At 42.2% G+C, this 14,249-nt stretch overlaps 2 protein-coding genes and 2 non-coding genes across 5 annotated transcripts in view; all 4 read left to right on the top strand.

Annotated features, from left to right (window-relative positions):
- Positions 1–7,659, top strand: rps4x (ribosomal protein S4 X-linked). 2 transcript variants are annotated; one of them, XM_062065883.1, is made up of 7 exons: positions 1–82; positions 579–656; positions 2,599–2,779; positions 6,605–6,702; positions 6,780–6,951; positions 7,030–7,187; positions 7,497–7,659. In XM_062065883.1, exons 1-7 carry the CDS (start codon positions 80–82, stop codon positions 7,596–7,598), a joined length of 792 nt encoding a protein of 263 aa, XP_061921867.1. In that variant the 5' UTR covers positions 1–79; the 3' UTR covers positions 7,599–7,659. The 2 variants fall into 2 exon arrangements, with proteins under 2 accessions (XP_061921867.1, XP_061921868.1); XM_062065884.1 differs by lacking the exon at positions 1–82 and adding an exon at positions 305–328.
- LOC133662968 (small nucleolar RNA SNORD61) lies at positions 2,824–2,899 on the top strand. Its single transcript, XR_009828210.1, has one exon. It is a non-coding gene; the product is annotated as a small nucleolar RNA SNORD61 (small nucleolar RNA).
- On the top strand, positions 7,270–7,339 carry LOC133662969 (small nucleolar RNA SNORD61). Its single transcript, XR_009828211.1, has one exon. It is a non-coding gene; the product is annotated as a small nucleolar RNA SNORD61 (small nucleolar RNA).
- Positions 7,660–13,190: 5,531 nt separating the features above from the next.
- nhsl2 (NHS-like 2) overlaps positions 13,191–14,249 on the top strand; it is a 93,844-nt gene continuing 92,785 nt past the window's right edge. Inside the window, exon 1 of the mRNA XM_062065877.1 lies at positions 13,191–13,672. Coding sequence (XP_061921861.1) covers positions 13,384–13,672 — 289 coding nt within the window. The 5' untranslated portion in view covers positions 13,191–13,383. The remainder of the gene's footprint in view (positions 13,673–14,249) is intronic.

Here is a 14,249-nt window from a genome sequence, read left to right as displayed (position 1 = left end):
TGTCCCTCCCAACGTTCCGTACACAGCCTTATCATCCAATACCGGAAACTGGGAGGTCCTTTCCCCCGCAGACTTCAACATGGTGAGCTGTCTCTTTCAAGCGTTCTTCTCTGACTTTATCGATAAACATCGCTCTCTGGCGTTGTATTTACACAAACATTCTCATGCGATCTTACGAAACGACATCTTATAATGCCACAAAACTCTGTATTACAGCCAAGAAGAGTGTCTGTCGTTGTTTTTGTAGCCGTCAGAGAGACGCGTCTGTGGGCTGTGGTACAGCTAGCACTGCTACTGCAATGCTAACCGGCTAAAGAACGTCACAATGGTTAAAGTAGACACATTCCAAATTCGACATTAATAGTTCACTCCAATCTCTGCGTTAGTCCGCAAGAAGAAGTCAACCGTGAAATGGTCCCCCTAAGCCCACGTTATTCAGAGCAGGCCAAAGCCAGTGTTGCTAAAATGCTAATGGAACAAGATAACCAGACTAGGGGACCCCAGACATGCCTGTGTATGACTTCATGTTGTGTAGGGTCACTGTTTACGTTAATGAGCTTTGTTTACTGTTTCTCCAGGCCAGAGGACCGAAGAAGCATCTGAAGCGCGTCGCTGCGCCGAAGCACTGGATGCTGGATAAGCTCACGGGCGTGTTTGTAAGTAGTATTAGCGTCAATGTGGTATATGGCTGCTGCAGGTGTTATTTAGTGTGCACAGCCTGAATGGTATAATGCAATTCTGTTTATGAGACCGCTATTCTCCGTATAATATGCTGTACATGTCATGTAAGACCTGTTGTAGTCTTTTACGCAAAAGTAAAATTGTTTTTTACTTAACCTTTTTTGAACAAGTCGTGCATGCTTTAATTTCAAGTCGCCTAGACTACTGCAATGCACTTTATGCTGGCATTTGCCAAAAAGCTCTCTCCTCGTTGCAGTTAGTCCAGAACGCGGCAGCACAACTTCTAACAGGGGCCAGGAAAGGTGGGCATATAACCCCAATTCTTGACTTTGCACTGGCTCCCTGTTCATTTTAGAATTGATTTTAAAATGTCGCTATTTGGTTTTAAAGCTTTGCATGGACTGGCACCTCATTACATCTCGGACCTCATCCAAATTTACACTCTTGTACGCGCTCTGAGGTCCGAGAGCCAGCTCCAGCTCGTAGTGCCCAAGACGAGACTTAAAGGGAAACTTCGGTTTTTTTCAACCTGGGCCCTGTTTTCATAATTTTTTCTGTATATGTGAGTGCTGGATAAAACATTTTTTGAGGTCGCGCCAGTATTGAGCAGGGCAGGCAGCCTCCAGCCCAGCTAACGCTCGTACACAGGGCAACTGGCTCTCGTCAAAATTCGGCCTATAAACATGCATTTTTTTCACACTGACAGGCTCAGATAGTTACAATGAGTGTCCGACAACATACTAGAAAGGAGAAATTAACGTATGTCTCTACCTTTAGCTGGAGATCGCTGTTTGTTGTGAGCTGTGTCCAAATCTCACCACGCTACAAATCTCGTTCCGAAATCTCGCGATAACTCGCGACAAAACACCGGTGGAAAAACAGTTACCTGACTGAGGTGAAGAGAGATGACTGAAGTGATTTTCTGTTGGATTACCGAAGACTGTTATTTTAGTTTTATAGAAAAGTTTGTTTGTTTGTCTGTCATGGCTGAATTTTTGCCTGATGTGGACGACGTGGATGAAATTGCATTTGATTTTGATGGCCGGCCGTATCTATTTGAGCCGGAGTACACAGATGAAGAGCTTCAAGAAATTGAAGAACGGACGAGGAGAGACGGAGTTGGGCAACAGGCAGAGGGCAAGGCAAGGCAAGGCAAGGCAATCTCGCGAGTTATCGCGAGATTTCGGAACGAGATTTGTAGCGTGGTGAGATTTGGACACAGCTCACAACAAACAGCGATCTCCAGCTAAAGGTAGAGACATACGTTAATTTCTCCTTTCTAGTATGTTGTCGGACACTCATTGTAACTATCTGAGCCTGTCAGTGTGAAAAAAATGCATGTTTATAGGCCGAATTTTGACGAGAGCCAGTTGCCCTGTGTACGAGCGTTAGCTGGGCTGGAGGCTGCCTGCCCTGCTCAATACTGGCGCGACCTCAAAAAATGTTTTATCCAGCACTCACATATACAGAAAAAATTATGAAAACAGGGCCCAGGTTGAAAAAAACCGAAGTTTCCCTTTAAAACCAGGGGAGACGGGGCCCTTCTCTGTGGTCGGCCCTAAGCTCTGGAACACACTGCTCCCACAGTGGAGTGTTTTAAGTCTCGTCCTAAGGCCCACTTTTATTCTCTGGCTTTTTTTTAACACTACGTGAGTTGTGTGGTCCTCTGTTTTTAAAATTGTATTTCTATTGTTTTAATTAGTTTTACCCTTTACACTCGTTTTTAATCATATTTATTTTTATATTGGTTTTATATTTATTTTTGTTTTTATTCAGTCATTGGTGGAGCTAGGGATGGTATTTGAATCTTGTTTTTAATATTTTTGTGCAGCACTTTGGAAACATTTTTGTTGTTTAAATGTGCTGTATAAATAAAGTGGATTGGGTAGTTTCAGTAAATATACTTTCTTTTCACAGGCGCCTCGACCTTCCACCGGTCCCCACAAACTGAGGGAGTGCCTGCCCCTAATCATCTTCTTGAGGAACCGCCTTAAGTATGCCCTGACTGGGGATGAGGTGAAGAAAATATGCATGCAACGGTTTATCAAGGTTGACGGCAAGGTCCGTACTGACATCACCTACCCTGCTGGATTCATGGGTGAGTCGGCTATAATTTGTTTTTTATCGTCAATTTTCAAAGGAGCAATGATGAATGTGTGAGTTTGATCAGTAATGAGCTGAAACTACACAACTAATTCCTCTAAGAAGTTCTGAGCTCTGTTAAAGCTTTTCTTAAATTGCATTGTGACTGGTATTTGAGATGAGAATTGTTTCTTACCTAGAGGAATGCAGCAATGGGATCCAGTTAGGGCTGGGCGGATAATATGGTATCAATAAATATCTCCATTAGACTAGGCTGATATTCGGTAAGTCATTTAACCGACAATAAATGAAAATGAAAGTCTTAAGTTTTCCAGCGTAGATAAATCGCCATGTGCATACTTTAAGAGCATTCACACTTTTCGTCGCAAAGCGGCTACGCGCGTTTGTATCATAGTGGAATGAAAGAAAAGTAGAATGATCTTGTCCTCATTAAGTGCCTGACTCCTTGTGGAGCGAAGCGGGCCACTGCCCCGCTAGCATACCACAATGCAACTAATTAGCATGTAGCAACTAACATGGACAAAATTATCACAAAACCAAATGCCGCCGCACCAGTGTGGAAATATTTCAGTTTAAACCTTCGGAACAAGATAGGCACACAATATTGATAACAAATGCGTTCCATAAAATGTTAGAGATGTGCATATTTTTTGTTCGGAAGAAACCAGAAAGAAGTTCGGTTGGTTGCATAAACAATGGCACTTGCGGCTTAGCAAGTCATAAAATATCAAAAAATAATCGACAATGACCTATATAAAATATTTATATTGTGATTGTTGTCAGCCACATCTCCCAGCCCTAGATCCAAGATATACTGAGCAACCGAGTGCATCGCTTTAAGCATTCAATTGCTTAAAGCGATGCAGGAAGTGAACCTCGTGCACACTGATTGGAAGCAAAAAAAGAAAGTAAACCTGCACTGACATGGCAATTTACAGATGCCTGCAAAGCTTTCAAGTTTATTTTCACTTATCGCTTGATTGATTCATAGACTATGCATGGGCCGATAGTCAGACATTAGAATGTGATTGGGAATGAGTTCTCTTCCAAGTAGTGAGCTATTTTTTCCGTGGGGGACCAACGCGCAGCTCTTTACAACAAAAGAGTAGTCACTAGGGTGGGGGGTCTTGGCTGTTTACATTAACAGGGTTTCCCCCTAATGTAACTGATTGTGTCTGTGCGCCACAGCAAAATACTAGCCGACACATCTTTAAAAACACACAACACTTCTTCGTTCCCCGCCAATACGGTGTGTTGAAGACATGTTAAAAATTAATATCACCAGAACTGCGCTTCTCAAACCGGATGTTATGATGTAAACTATGAGCACAGGGTTGTGGAGCGGAGGCAACATGTACACACTGTTAAGTATCTAAGATATACCTGCAGACATCGCGCTACCAAATGTAAGATGACCGTGGCTGCTTTTAGGGAGAGGAAGGCTTGCAGCAGCGCAAAGCAAGTGGGACATAATGCGGTTCGCTTTTCGTCGCTGACATGGTGTGACATAGAGTACCGTATTTTCCGCACTATAAGGCGCACCTAAAAACCTCCAATTTTGTCAAAAGCTGACAGTGCGCCTTATAATCCGCCTTATAGTGCGGAAAATACGGTAATATAAACTAGAGAACAATCTACAAGAACACCAGAATTTAATACTTGATTTGTTGCCAGTTGTTATTAATAAATGGTGACTAAAAGCCTTTGAGAAATCTCAATATTACGTAAGAAAAGATGTTAATACTAGAACGTATTTGTTTTTTTGTGCCTCTTTATAGAAAATGTTGGCTCATAGAAAATGATGTCATCGCCACAGGTATCTTGGCAATCTAGGTGAAACCTTGATCATACAGATTGAAGATACAGAAGTTGAAATAAGTCAATATTTTTAAAGTACATGATAACATTTAAAACCTGCCTGTTTAATTCCTCAAAAAGAACATTTAAAATAGTGAGCACATCCTGGTGAGAAACCTACAAACGGCAGTATCTTCGACAAACGTTTAGCTTACACAATGTAATTGAGTAATATAGTGGTTTGTTAGTCAGCGATAAGTACAAAAGAATAATAGTGGTAGACTTAATAAGTAATCTCTGCCTCAATCGAATTCACAACATCCACAGGCAACATTGATGTCCATACTTTTAGTGATGTTGGAACTAAACGTCATAACAATTTAGACAAGATCATTGACATGTAAACCAACAATTACAAATAATTCACTGCACAGTTTGTATTAACAGTAAATGGTCAAAGCACTTAACCACAGTGGCAATCTTTTTTGTCTGATCACCATAACTACACGAATCAAAGCAGATGCCATTTAAACACATTAAAACAATACCTAGTTTATCTTTCAGTTCCCAAGCATCTGCTACCCTAAACGCTATTAACTCTAACTATTAGCATGTAGCCTTCACTTCCTCTGTTAACATTCCCACATAACGTAAATAGATGAAATGATCACAATCGCCCTGTAGCGCACAAGAGGCACACAGCGTATGGCAAACACTTAGAAAGAGAGCATGTAAACTAGGCCTTTGTATGTAATTGTAAAAATGGAAGATACTAAATTAGTTGAGACATTTAAGACTAATTTAGTTCATGGAAATATAGTGACAGCTACAGCTGGCCTGACAGTGATGTGACATTTTTAATTTTCACATTTTCATTTTGGCTTCAGCGTGGTTTTACCCTTACAGTTATTGTCCAATCAAATTTAATAGGTCAGCCTGCTGATTGCTTTCATGTGTATTTAACTTGCTCACTATGTTAGTGATGCTCTTACTTGATAGCTGGTGGTCTTAAGAAGGAATGTTAGTTGATTTAAAATATAAGCTTATGATAAGTTATCCTTCACTTAATTTTAACATTTAGCATAGTAAATTCTAGTGTTTGATAATCTCGTGAATAGAAGGGTTATATTAATCAGGCTAATTGTACCAACTCTTTTTTTGTCAATTAGGGGTGTAACGGTACACAAAAATTTCGGTTCGGTACGTACCTCGGTTCAGAGGTCACGGTTCGGTTCATTATCGGTACAGTAAGAAAACAACAAAATATACATTTTTTGGTTATTTATTTACCAAATTTGCAAACAATGGCTTTATCCTTTTAACATTGGGAACACTATAATAATTCTGCCCACGTTAATCAACATTAAACTGCCTCAAGTTGTGCTCAGATTAAATAAAATTATAAAACTTTTCAAGTCAACTCATCATGGTTAATTTATTACACCATTTGGGAAGCCTGTAGTTGATTTTATCACACACACACCACAAAATGAGCTAACGTTACGCTAAAAGCTAATTAGCCTTCACCTCAAGCCAGGACTGCGAGCGAGCTGAGCTGCAGTTAAGTTTCTAGAAGGTCAACGGGCTCATAGTGATGTTACTAGTAGTTGACTGGGAGGTGTTTATTTTAATTTGGGGAGAGTCCGCTGCCTTATGCTCACCTGCTAAACACCTATCCGCTAACCCCACTGCAGAAGCACTGAATCCATGCGCTCTGAATACGCACTGCTGATTGGCTGTTACCGCTATAGTTCTAACCAATCAGATGGTTGTGTGGGTGGGACAATGCTGGGTGCTGTGTAGAGGACTGACAGAGAAGAGGCAGACGGAAGCGGAGCAGCTTGTTAAGACTTTAGCTTAGGCGGCTAGTCCATATGTTCGTGTGGAAACTCGTTCGGTACACCTCCGAACCGAACCAGAACCCCCCCGTACCGAAACAGTTCAATACAAAACACGTACTGTTACGCCCCTAGTGTTAATATATTCCACTTGTGAATGTTGAGCAATAACTTCTTTCTTATAGATGTGATCAGCATTGATAAGACCAGTGAGCATTTTCGTCTGATCTATGATGTGAAAGGACGTTTCACCGTCCACCGCATCACTGCCGAGGAGGCCAAGGTAAACCGTAGGTTTCATTTTTAGAGTTGAACCAATTAGCAGTCCACAGGGTTTGTAATAACAATTTTACATTGCAGTACAAGCTCTGCAAGGTGAAAAAGATCCTCATTGGCACCAAGGGGATTCCTCACCTGGTGACCCACGATGCCCGCACCATTCGCTACCCTGACCCCCTCATCAAGGTCAATGACACAGTACGCATCGATCTGGAATCTGGCAAGATCACAGAGTCCATCAAATTTGATACTGGTAGGTGTGTTTAGATGACCTGCCCATGCACGCACACAACAGGGTTTGCTCATGTTTGTCCTCCTCTACCTCCTGCAGGTAACCTGTGCATGGTGACTGGTGGTGCTAACTTGGGTCGTATTGGCATCATCACCAACAGGGAGCGCCACCCTGGCTCCTTTGATGTGGTGCACGTCAAGGACAGCACGGGCAACAGCTTTGCCACCAGGCTCTCCAACATCTTTGTTATTGGCAAGGTGAGGACCAAGAAGACTCAACTAAAGTGCTCATTACATGCATTATTACAACACATGCTGACAGAAATGGAAAATATGTCGAGCAATGATGACTGAGCAGTTTTGACAGCGATGAAAAAACACAACTTAAACCTCTAAGAAGTTCTGAGCTCTTCACCATGTCACCCACTAAATGATTCTAACTTAAAAAAGGTTTTCAAAATACAAAACACTGATTCATTTTGAGTGAACCACATGGTTGGTTTTAATTGGCAACAAAAATGATCAAACAATTCCTTGTTTCCGCCCATCCCCTCGCCTTGTCTCCAGGGCAACAAGCCGTGGGTTTCCATGCCCAGAGGAAAGGGAATCCGCCTGACCATCGCAGAGGAGAGAGACAAGAGACTGGCCGCCAAGCAGGGCAGCAGCTAAAATGGCCGACAAATAACAGCCTGACCCCTGGTTTTCAAAATAAAATGTTATTTACAAAACACATGGGTTCTCTTTGTTTTTCCTTTTTTCGTGGCCTCAGAAAGTCACTATTGCCTTGTTGGAAAGTGCAAGTTTTCATTCTGGCATTCTGTGTTGTCCTGCTGTGATGTTTGCAGCTTTTCCATATTTCAGTATTTACCCATCAATGTGTACCACAGCTTGATCTTTCCCCCTGCTTGCATCCTCCTTTGCATCTGTTCCTCCCTCCTCTCCTCATCCTCCATCTCTCACTTCAGCCATCCTTCTGTCTCACTGTTCTGAATCCAGTACCGCTCCATATGGCTACTGCGGCGATCCAGCCTGCTCTGCGCCTCGGAAACCTGGCCTGGCACACTGTGTGTGCGCCCGCCTTCGTGTGCCTCCAACAGGACACGCAATATCCCATTGCATGTATGATTACTGAAGCATTCAATTGTAAGAAGTAATAATGGCTATTTCGTTAAGTGGAAAGTTGATGCTGCAGTGCTAATGCTTCACTATGAAGGAATCAAAATTTTGGTATTCCACATTTTGACTTGTTTCTTTGGCCTTTAGTTGAACCTCTTCGGTCTTACAATACTAGTTTAAATGTCTTAATTGGGGATGAAGTCAAAACAATTTTTGACCATTTAAAATGAAATCTAGCAAAAATATTGCCCTGTTAAATCCCCACGCTTTAATGTGCATTTCCTGTCAAACAGGAACAAGAGGGAACATTTCCCTGGGCCCTTGCAAGCAGTTGGATCTTATTCCTGAGCTTTGGACCGAGCCAAAACGTGCATCGGATCTCGTGAGTAAAATGCTTGTGCTCCCCCTGCTGGTCTTTTGCTGACAACTTGTGTTTTATGGAATCATAAGTTGTTTGGAAGATGCATTAAATGTGTATCGGAATTTAGTTGGAATGGTCTCATGATGGACAGCTACTGGACGGCGGTCAAATTTGAACCAAAGGTGAACTGCGCCAAACTATGAACTCAGTCATTTCATGGTGGGGGGAGGCGGGGTGAGGACAGCTGCTTCTAATCAATTGGGAGAATGTTATTGACTGGCTGTCATCCATTTGGCCGCTTGGGCTCATCCGGGGGATGTTGCGTCAACTTCCTGTCGTCCCAGCAGGAGCATCTTGTTGACAACCCTCTATTGGGGCTAACCCGGATGCTGGGGTGAAGGTAGTTGGTTACCGTGGCAACTGATTGCTGATGTTGATCGGCTGAGCCAGTTCATGGATATTGTCGTGTGCACACCCTCACACACATTTCAGCCAACTTTCTCTTAAAGTTGGGTCAATAACTGGCGGTTTTATGTTGAAATTCCCCGCCCTTCTCTATCCATAACAAACTGCTAGAAACAAAACCATAGGTGGGCCAATTTCATGTCTGGGAGGGGTTGGTGAAGGGGCCCGAGGGGTGCACTTGATGGCCAGATGTTTTTTTTAGGCAAGAGGGGGAGGATCGTGCTCCCATGGAGTAACAGAAATAAGACACCTCAATTCTGATCTGATGTTCAATGAAATCAGCAAAGTCTTATGGATGGAGGTTAAAGGGAACGCTATGTTAACATAATAAACACCAGGATGCAATGAATGTTAATGTTTGACCTGTTCAAGTCACATCTTTCAGCATTATTCATGTTGCCACTCCCCTCATTTCTTTTGGCTAATAAGGAGTTCCTCTGCACTCTTGCTACATTCAGGGACATGTTCGCTGCTCCCTCCCTAAAACATGTGCCCGTGAGCCTCCCTCTTTTCCTACTTTTGGGGGAAACACCAGACTGTTCACCTTCAGTAGTGTCAAGTTGTTCAATATTATTGTACTGGGAGAGGAGGGGATCTTCAAAATAAAAGCGACAGATGCAAAAGGCCTACAAAGACAATAGGCTGAGGGGGTTCAAACTTTTGTACAGAAAATATCAAACAATGGCATTTTAATATATTTAGTTTTTTTTTCATTTTGTGGAAAGGCTAAAAGTAAAAGCTTTGTGTTTTTAATCGTTATTCCTTCAATGTGCTGTAAGGAAGTAGAAAAGTGGGCCACACTATACCAGACGTGGGTGTTAGACTGCACTCACATTAAGCATTCATGCTTTGGTCCATTTGCTTGTCATCACTGTAATTTCCCTGACTTTGTTGATTATTTCCAGTCTTGTTTGGAGTTATTCTGAGTGTTTCCTCTCTGCAAGTTGGCGGCTGTCATTACTTTCAAGAAGAGCGATCATATTAATCAAACTATGCTTACAAATTTAGTCGCCAATGAGCCCGCGTATCGTGGGTTTTGACTTTGAGATCAGTGGTTATTTTTTCCACTTAGTACCTCCCCAAAAAACACTTAGCTCTCCCAGTACAATAATATTGAACAGTCACGTAGGAGGGCTAAATATTCATTAAAAACAAGGTAGAAGTTTTATTTAACAGGTGTATTTCAGATTTTTGGCCATGAATATTACACACAGTTTGAACAGTAACACCGTTTAAGAATGACTGTTTTCGATTAATTTAAATATTTGTATTTATTTGTGATATGTCAGTTTATTAATGAGAGGGAGAACCTGAACCGGGATATCCAGACTGAGGCTGACTGATTATATAACCACTATAGTTGACCATGCAACCCAGGGGATCAACAAAACCCTCCAAAGGTAGCTTTTATTGACCTTCCGGCTCTGATAAGAAACTAGAATAAATCAAAATTAATGCTGTCAAATGATTACTTTTTTAATCACACTTTCGAATTTGGATTAATCATAATTAATCACAAGTTATTACTTGCTTTCATAATTTTCATCCATCCATCCATTTTCTACCGCTTATTCCCTTTGGGGTCGCGGGGGGCGCTGGAGCCTATCTCAGCTACAATCGGGCGGAAGGCGGGGTACACCCTGGACAAGTCGCCACCTCATGCTTTCATAATTTCAATTAACTTAAAAAAAGGACACCAATGCAATTTTAATGTCAGAATGCAATACTTTGGTTTGCTCAGAACTTGGTAACAGTTTTATATAAAGTCCAGTCCGGGTGTATTTTGATCTGAAATTTACCACCAATCAGAGCCTCCGCACTCGTCTTTAACCTGATCACTGGCGATATAACAACCCATGTGGCCTTTGACGTAATTAAGGTAAAGTAACATGTACGGTCAGAAACATTGATGACACAATGAGCTGGAAATCTTATCCAAAAAAAATATACAACATAAGGTAGCAAGAAATATTTAAATAATGAACAAAGCAAATACATAATAAATACATATCCTTCACTGCTCGCTAGTGTTCCCATAAGTTATTGTGTAGAAATATGGAAAGCAAGTACAAAAGTACACGTCTCTCCCTAACCGTGTTACAAAAGAGGTCTGTTAGAATAATACATAATGTTGGATATAGAGAACATACAAACTCTTTATTTATTGAAACCAAAATATTGAAATCCAATGATTTGGTGCATATAACACACACACACACACACACCTTGTTGTGTCCCGGAAGAGTTAGTGCTGCAAAGGGTTCTGGGTATTTGTTCTGTTGTGTTTATGTTGTGTTACGGTGGGGATGTTCTCCCGAAATGTGTTTGTCATTCTTGTTTGGTGTGTGCGTGCAGAAGCCGCACATATGTGACCTGGCCAGCACTCGGACTGGATGAAAAGCGGACGTGACGATTTTCGGGAGGGGCACTGAAATTTGGGAGTCTCCCGGGAGGGTTGGCAAGTATGTGAATTATCAGTGAATGCGGTGTTATGTATATAATCGGCGGGCCAGCTCTAGTGTTAATTTGATATTGCCTCAAGGGCCAATTGAAATTACACGGCGGGCCAATTTTGGCCCGTGGGCCAGGGTTTGACACCCATGTTCTAGGCGCAAAGTTCAAAAGCCAGCATCTGTGATGGTATGGGGGTGTATTAGTGCCCAAGGCCTGGGTAATTTACACATCTGTGAAGGCACCATTAATGCTGAAAGGTACATACAGGTTTTGGAGCAACATAAGTTGCCATCCAAGCAACGTTATCATGCTTATTTCAGCAAGACAATGCCAAGCCACGTGTTACAACAGTGTGGCTTCATAGTAAAAGAGTGCGGGTACTAGACTGGCCTGTGTGGCGCAATATGAAGTCTAAAATATGACAACGGAGACCCCGGAATGTTGAACAACTTAAGCTGTACATCAAGCAAGAATGGGAAAGAATTCCACACGGAAAGCTTCAAAAATTGGTCTCTTCTGTTCCCAAAGGTTTACAGAGTGTTGTTAAAAGGAAAAGCCATGTAACACAGTGGTAAAAATGCCCCTGTGCCAACTTTTTTGCAATGTCTTGCAGCCATTAAATTCTAAGTTAATGATTATTTGCAAAAAAAATTAAGTTTCTCAGTTCGGACATTAAATATCTTGTCTTTGCAGTCTATTCAATTGAATATAATTTGAAAAGGATTTGCAAATTGTTGTATTCTCTTTTTATTTACGAATTAAACATCTTCAACTTGTTGAACATAACATTTTTCATCTCATTAAGTGAATCATAACTGACCTAACTACTAGGAGAACTATTGTATTTCGAAATCCTTGATGTAAATTGTGTTACAAATTGAGAACAGGAAGTAAACATTAAGATTAAGATTAGTTTAGTTCAAAGGGGGCAATGCAATTTCATAAAACACACGACTACACTTGGTTAAAAAAAGCCAGAATGAGCCAGAAGGCTAGTTTTCATCTGTAGTCCCCTGGCCATGATGTAAAAAGGGCAGTAAAATTACAACTTAAAAGAAAAAGAAAGGGAGAGAAAATGCACACAATATGATAAAAAATAAAATACAACATAACATTTATCTTAGCATCAAAACAGGCTCATATTTTAGTGCTGGCAGCTGTAGGCGTTTATAAACCACATTTAAATTTTTTTGTGAAGGCCTTGTAAATTGTGACCAGTTTACATGTAAACATGTGTTAGTAATTGCTAATGATGTGGAAGGGGTAGGATTAAATAAGTTTTGCTTCTTCCGACTTCTTTTTGGGCATGACAAAGAAATGAAAAAAAAAGTGCTGTATCATAACTGTATCCATCCATCCATTTGCTACCGCTTGTCCCGTTCAAAGTCGCGGGGGATGCTGGAGCCTATCTCAGCTGCATTCGGGCGGAAGGCGTTGTACACCCTGGACAAGTCGCCACCTCATCGCAGGGCCAACACAGACAACCAAAAAGTAATAATTACGGGATTAATCTGCCTATAAACAAAAAAATAATAATACACAAAATTATCTATAAAAAGTCTGCCCATATACAAGATCAATGGGATATTTTTTGTTATTCTCATAACTTGTTTTTGACAGCCCTAAAAATGCAATAACAGTGGAATTGCTTTTCCTGCCACATTATGCATTAGAAAATTGTGAGCAAACATGATAAATGTGTAACTATAATAAGTATGATGTGGTTGTTTTAATATACATTATGTGAACTCGTCCGTTGAGGCTTTAATTTTGAAAGGATCCACCGGAATTTGAAAGCTTTGACGTCTTCACGACCAGCTGAAGACAGCTTTGGGCTAAAAAAAAAAAAAAAAAAAAAAGCAGCTCGGCAATGAGGACGCACAACGCGCAGCCTGCTCGGAAGCGCACCGACCGAAGCGGACTTTTTGACCCTCCAAGACCCGGAGCATGCGTCCGTGCGCCGGTGCGAGGGAGACGGATGGCGGGGATATAACTTGACCACCTGCGGAGTTTTGTTTCGTCTGTCTTTCTGTCTGCTGGGAGATAACAAGAGCAAGTATGCCTTTTTGCAAGCGGACGGTCCTGCCGAGGGATGTGTGCAGACCCACACCCGGCGGAGGAGGAGGGAGGCTGCCGGAGGCGTTCGCGGACCTGGCGGACGTGTGCGCCGTCACCCTGGCCTCGGTGCTCCGCCAGCTCTCGGACCTGTCCCGCCACTCGGTGGGCATCCTGGAGGATCTGGAGGGCGAGCTGGTGTCCGTGTGCCGCCGCTCCCGTGCGCTGGAGGACCGGGTGTGCCGCCTCCGGAGGTGCGTCAGCGAGATGGTCAGCAAGCCCCCGCCAAGATGTAAGAGCAGGCTGGGAAGTTGAAGCTTAACTTTTCCCAGATTTTGCGTCGTGCATGCGTGAGCTTGAAATGAGGGTGTGAGGAGGTTGACAGCTTCTAATTCAGTCACCTGCAAACTTACTTACATGATTTGTAATCATAATTAGTGACTAATATGAAGTGCAGGTTCGCCTTCTTTTTCTCTCTTGCTATTGGCTAGATTGCTGGCTGGCCAGCTGGTTAGTTTACTTTCACACACCTGCCAGTTGACATTCAAATGTGCTGTAAACGCTGCCAACCAACCAGGAGCTCCCTGCAGCACTAATATTAGCATCAACAACTTACAGCTTGATCCTTCTAGTGGACTTTTCCACCTTAACTGCAGGTATTTTAACAATATGTTTGATCATTATTAATAGATTATTGTTTGATATACAGGCAGCACGGTGGAGGAGGGGTTAGTGTGTCTGCCTCACAATACGAAGGCCCTGGGTTCGATCCTGTGCTCGGGATCTTTCTGTGTGGAGTTTGCATGTCCCCCCTGTGACTGCGTGGGTTCCCTCCGGGTACTCCAGCTTCCTCCCACCTCCAAAGACAT

The sequence above is a fragment of the Entelurus aequoreus genome, linkage group LG12 (assembly GCF_033978785.1).
Source record: "Entelurus aequoreus isolate RoL-2023_Sb linkage group LG12, RoL_Eaeq_v1.1, whole genome shotgun sequence".
NCBI lineage: Eukaryota > Metazoa > Chordata > Actinopteri > Syngnathiformes > Syngnathidae > Entelurus > Entelurus aequoreus.
This window is presented reverse-complemented; position numbering and strand designations above follow the sequence as displayed.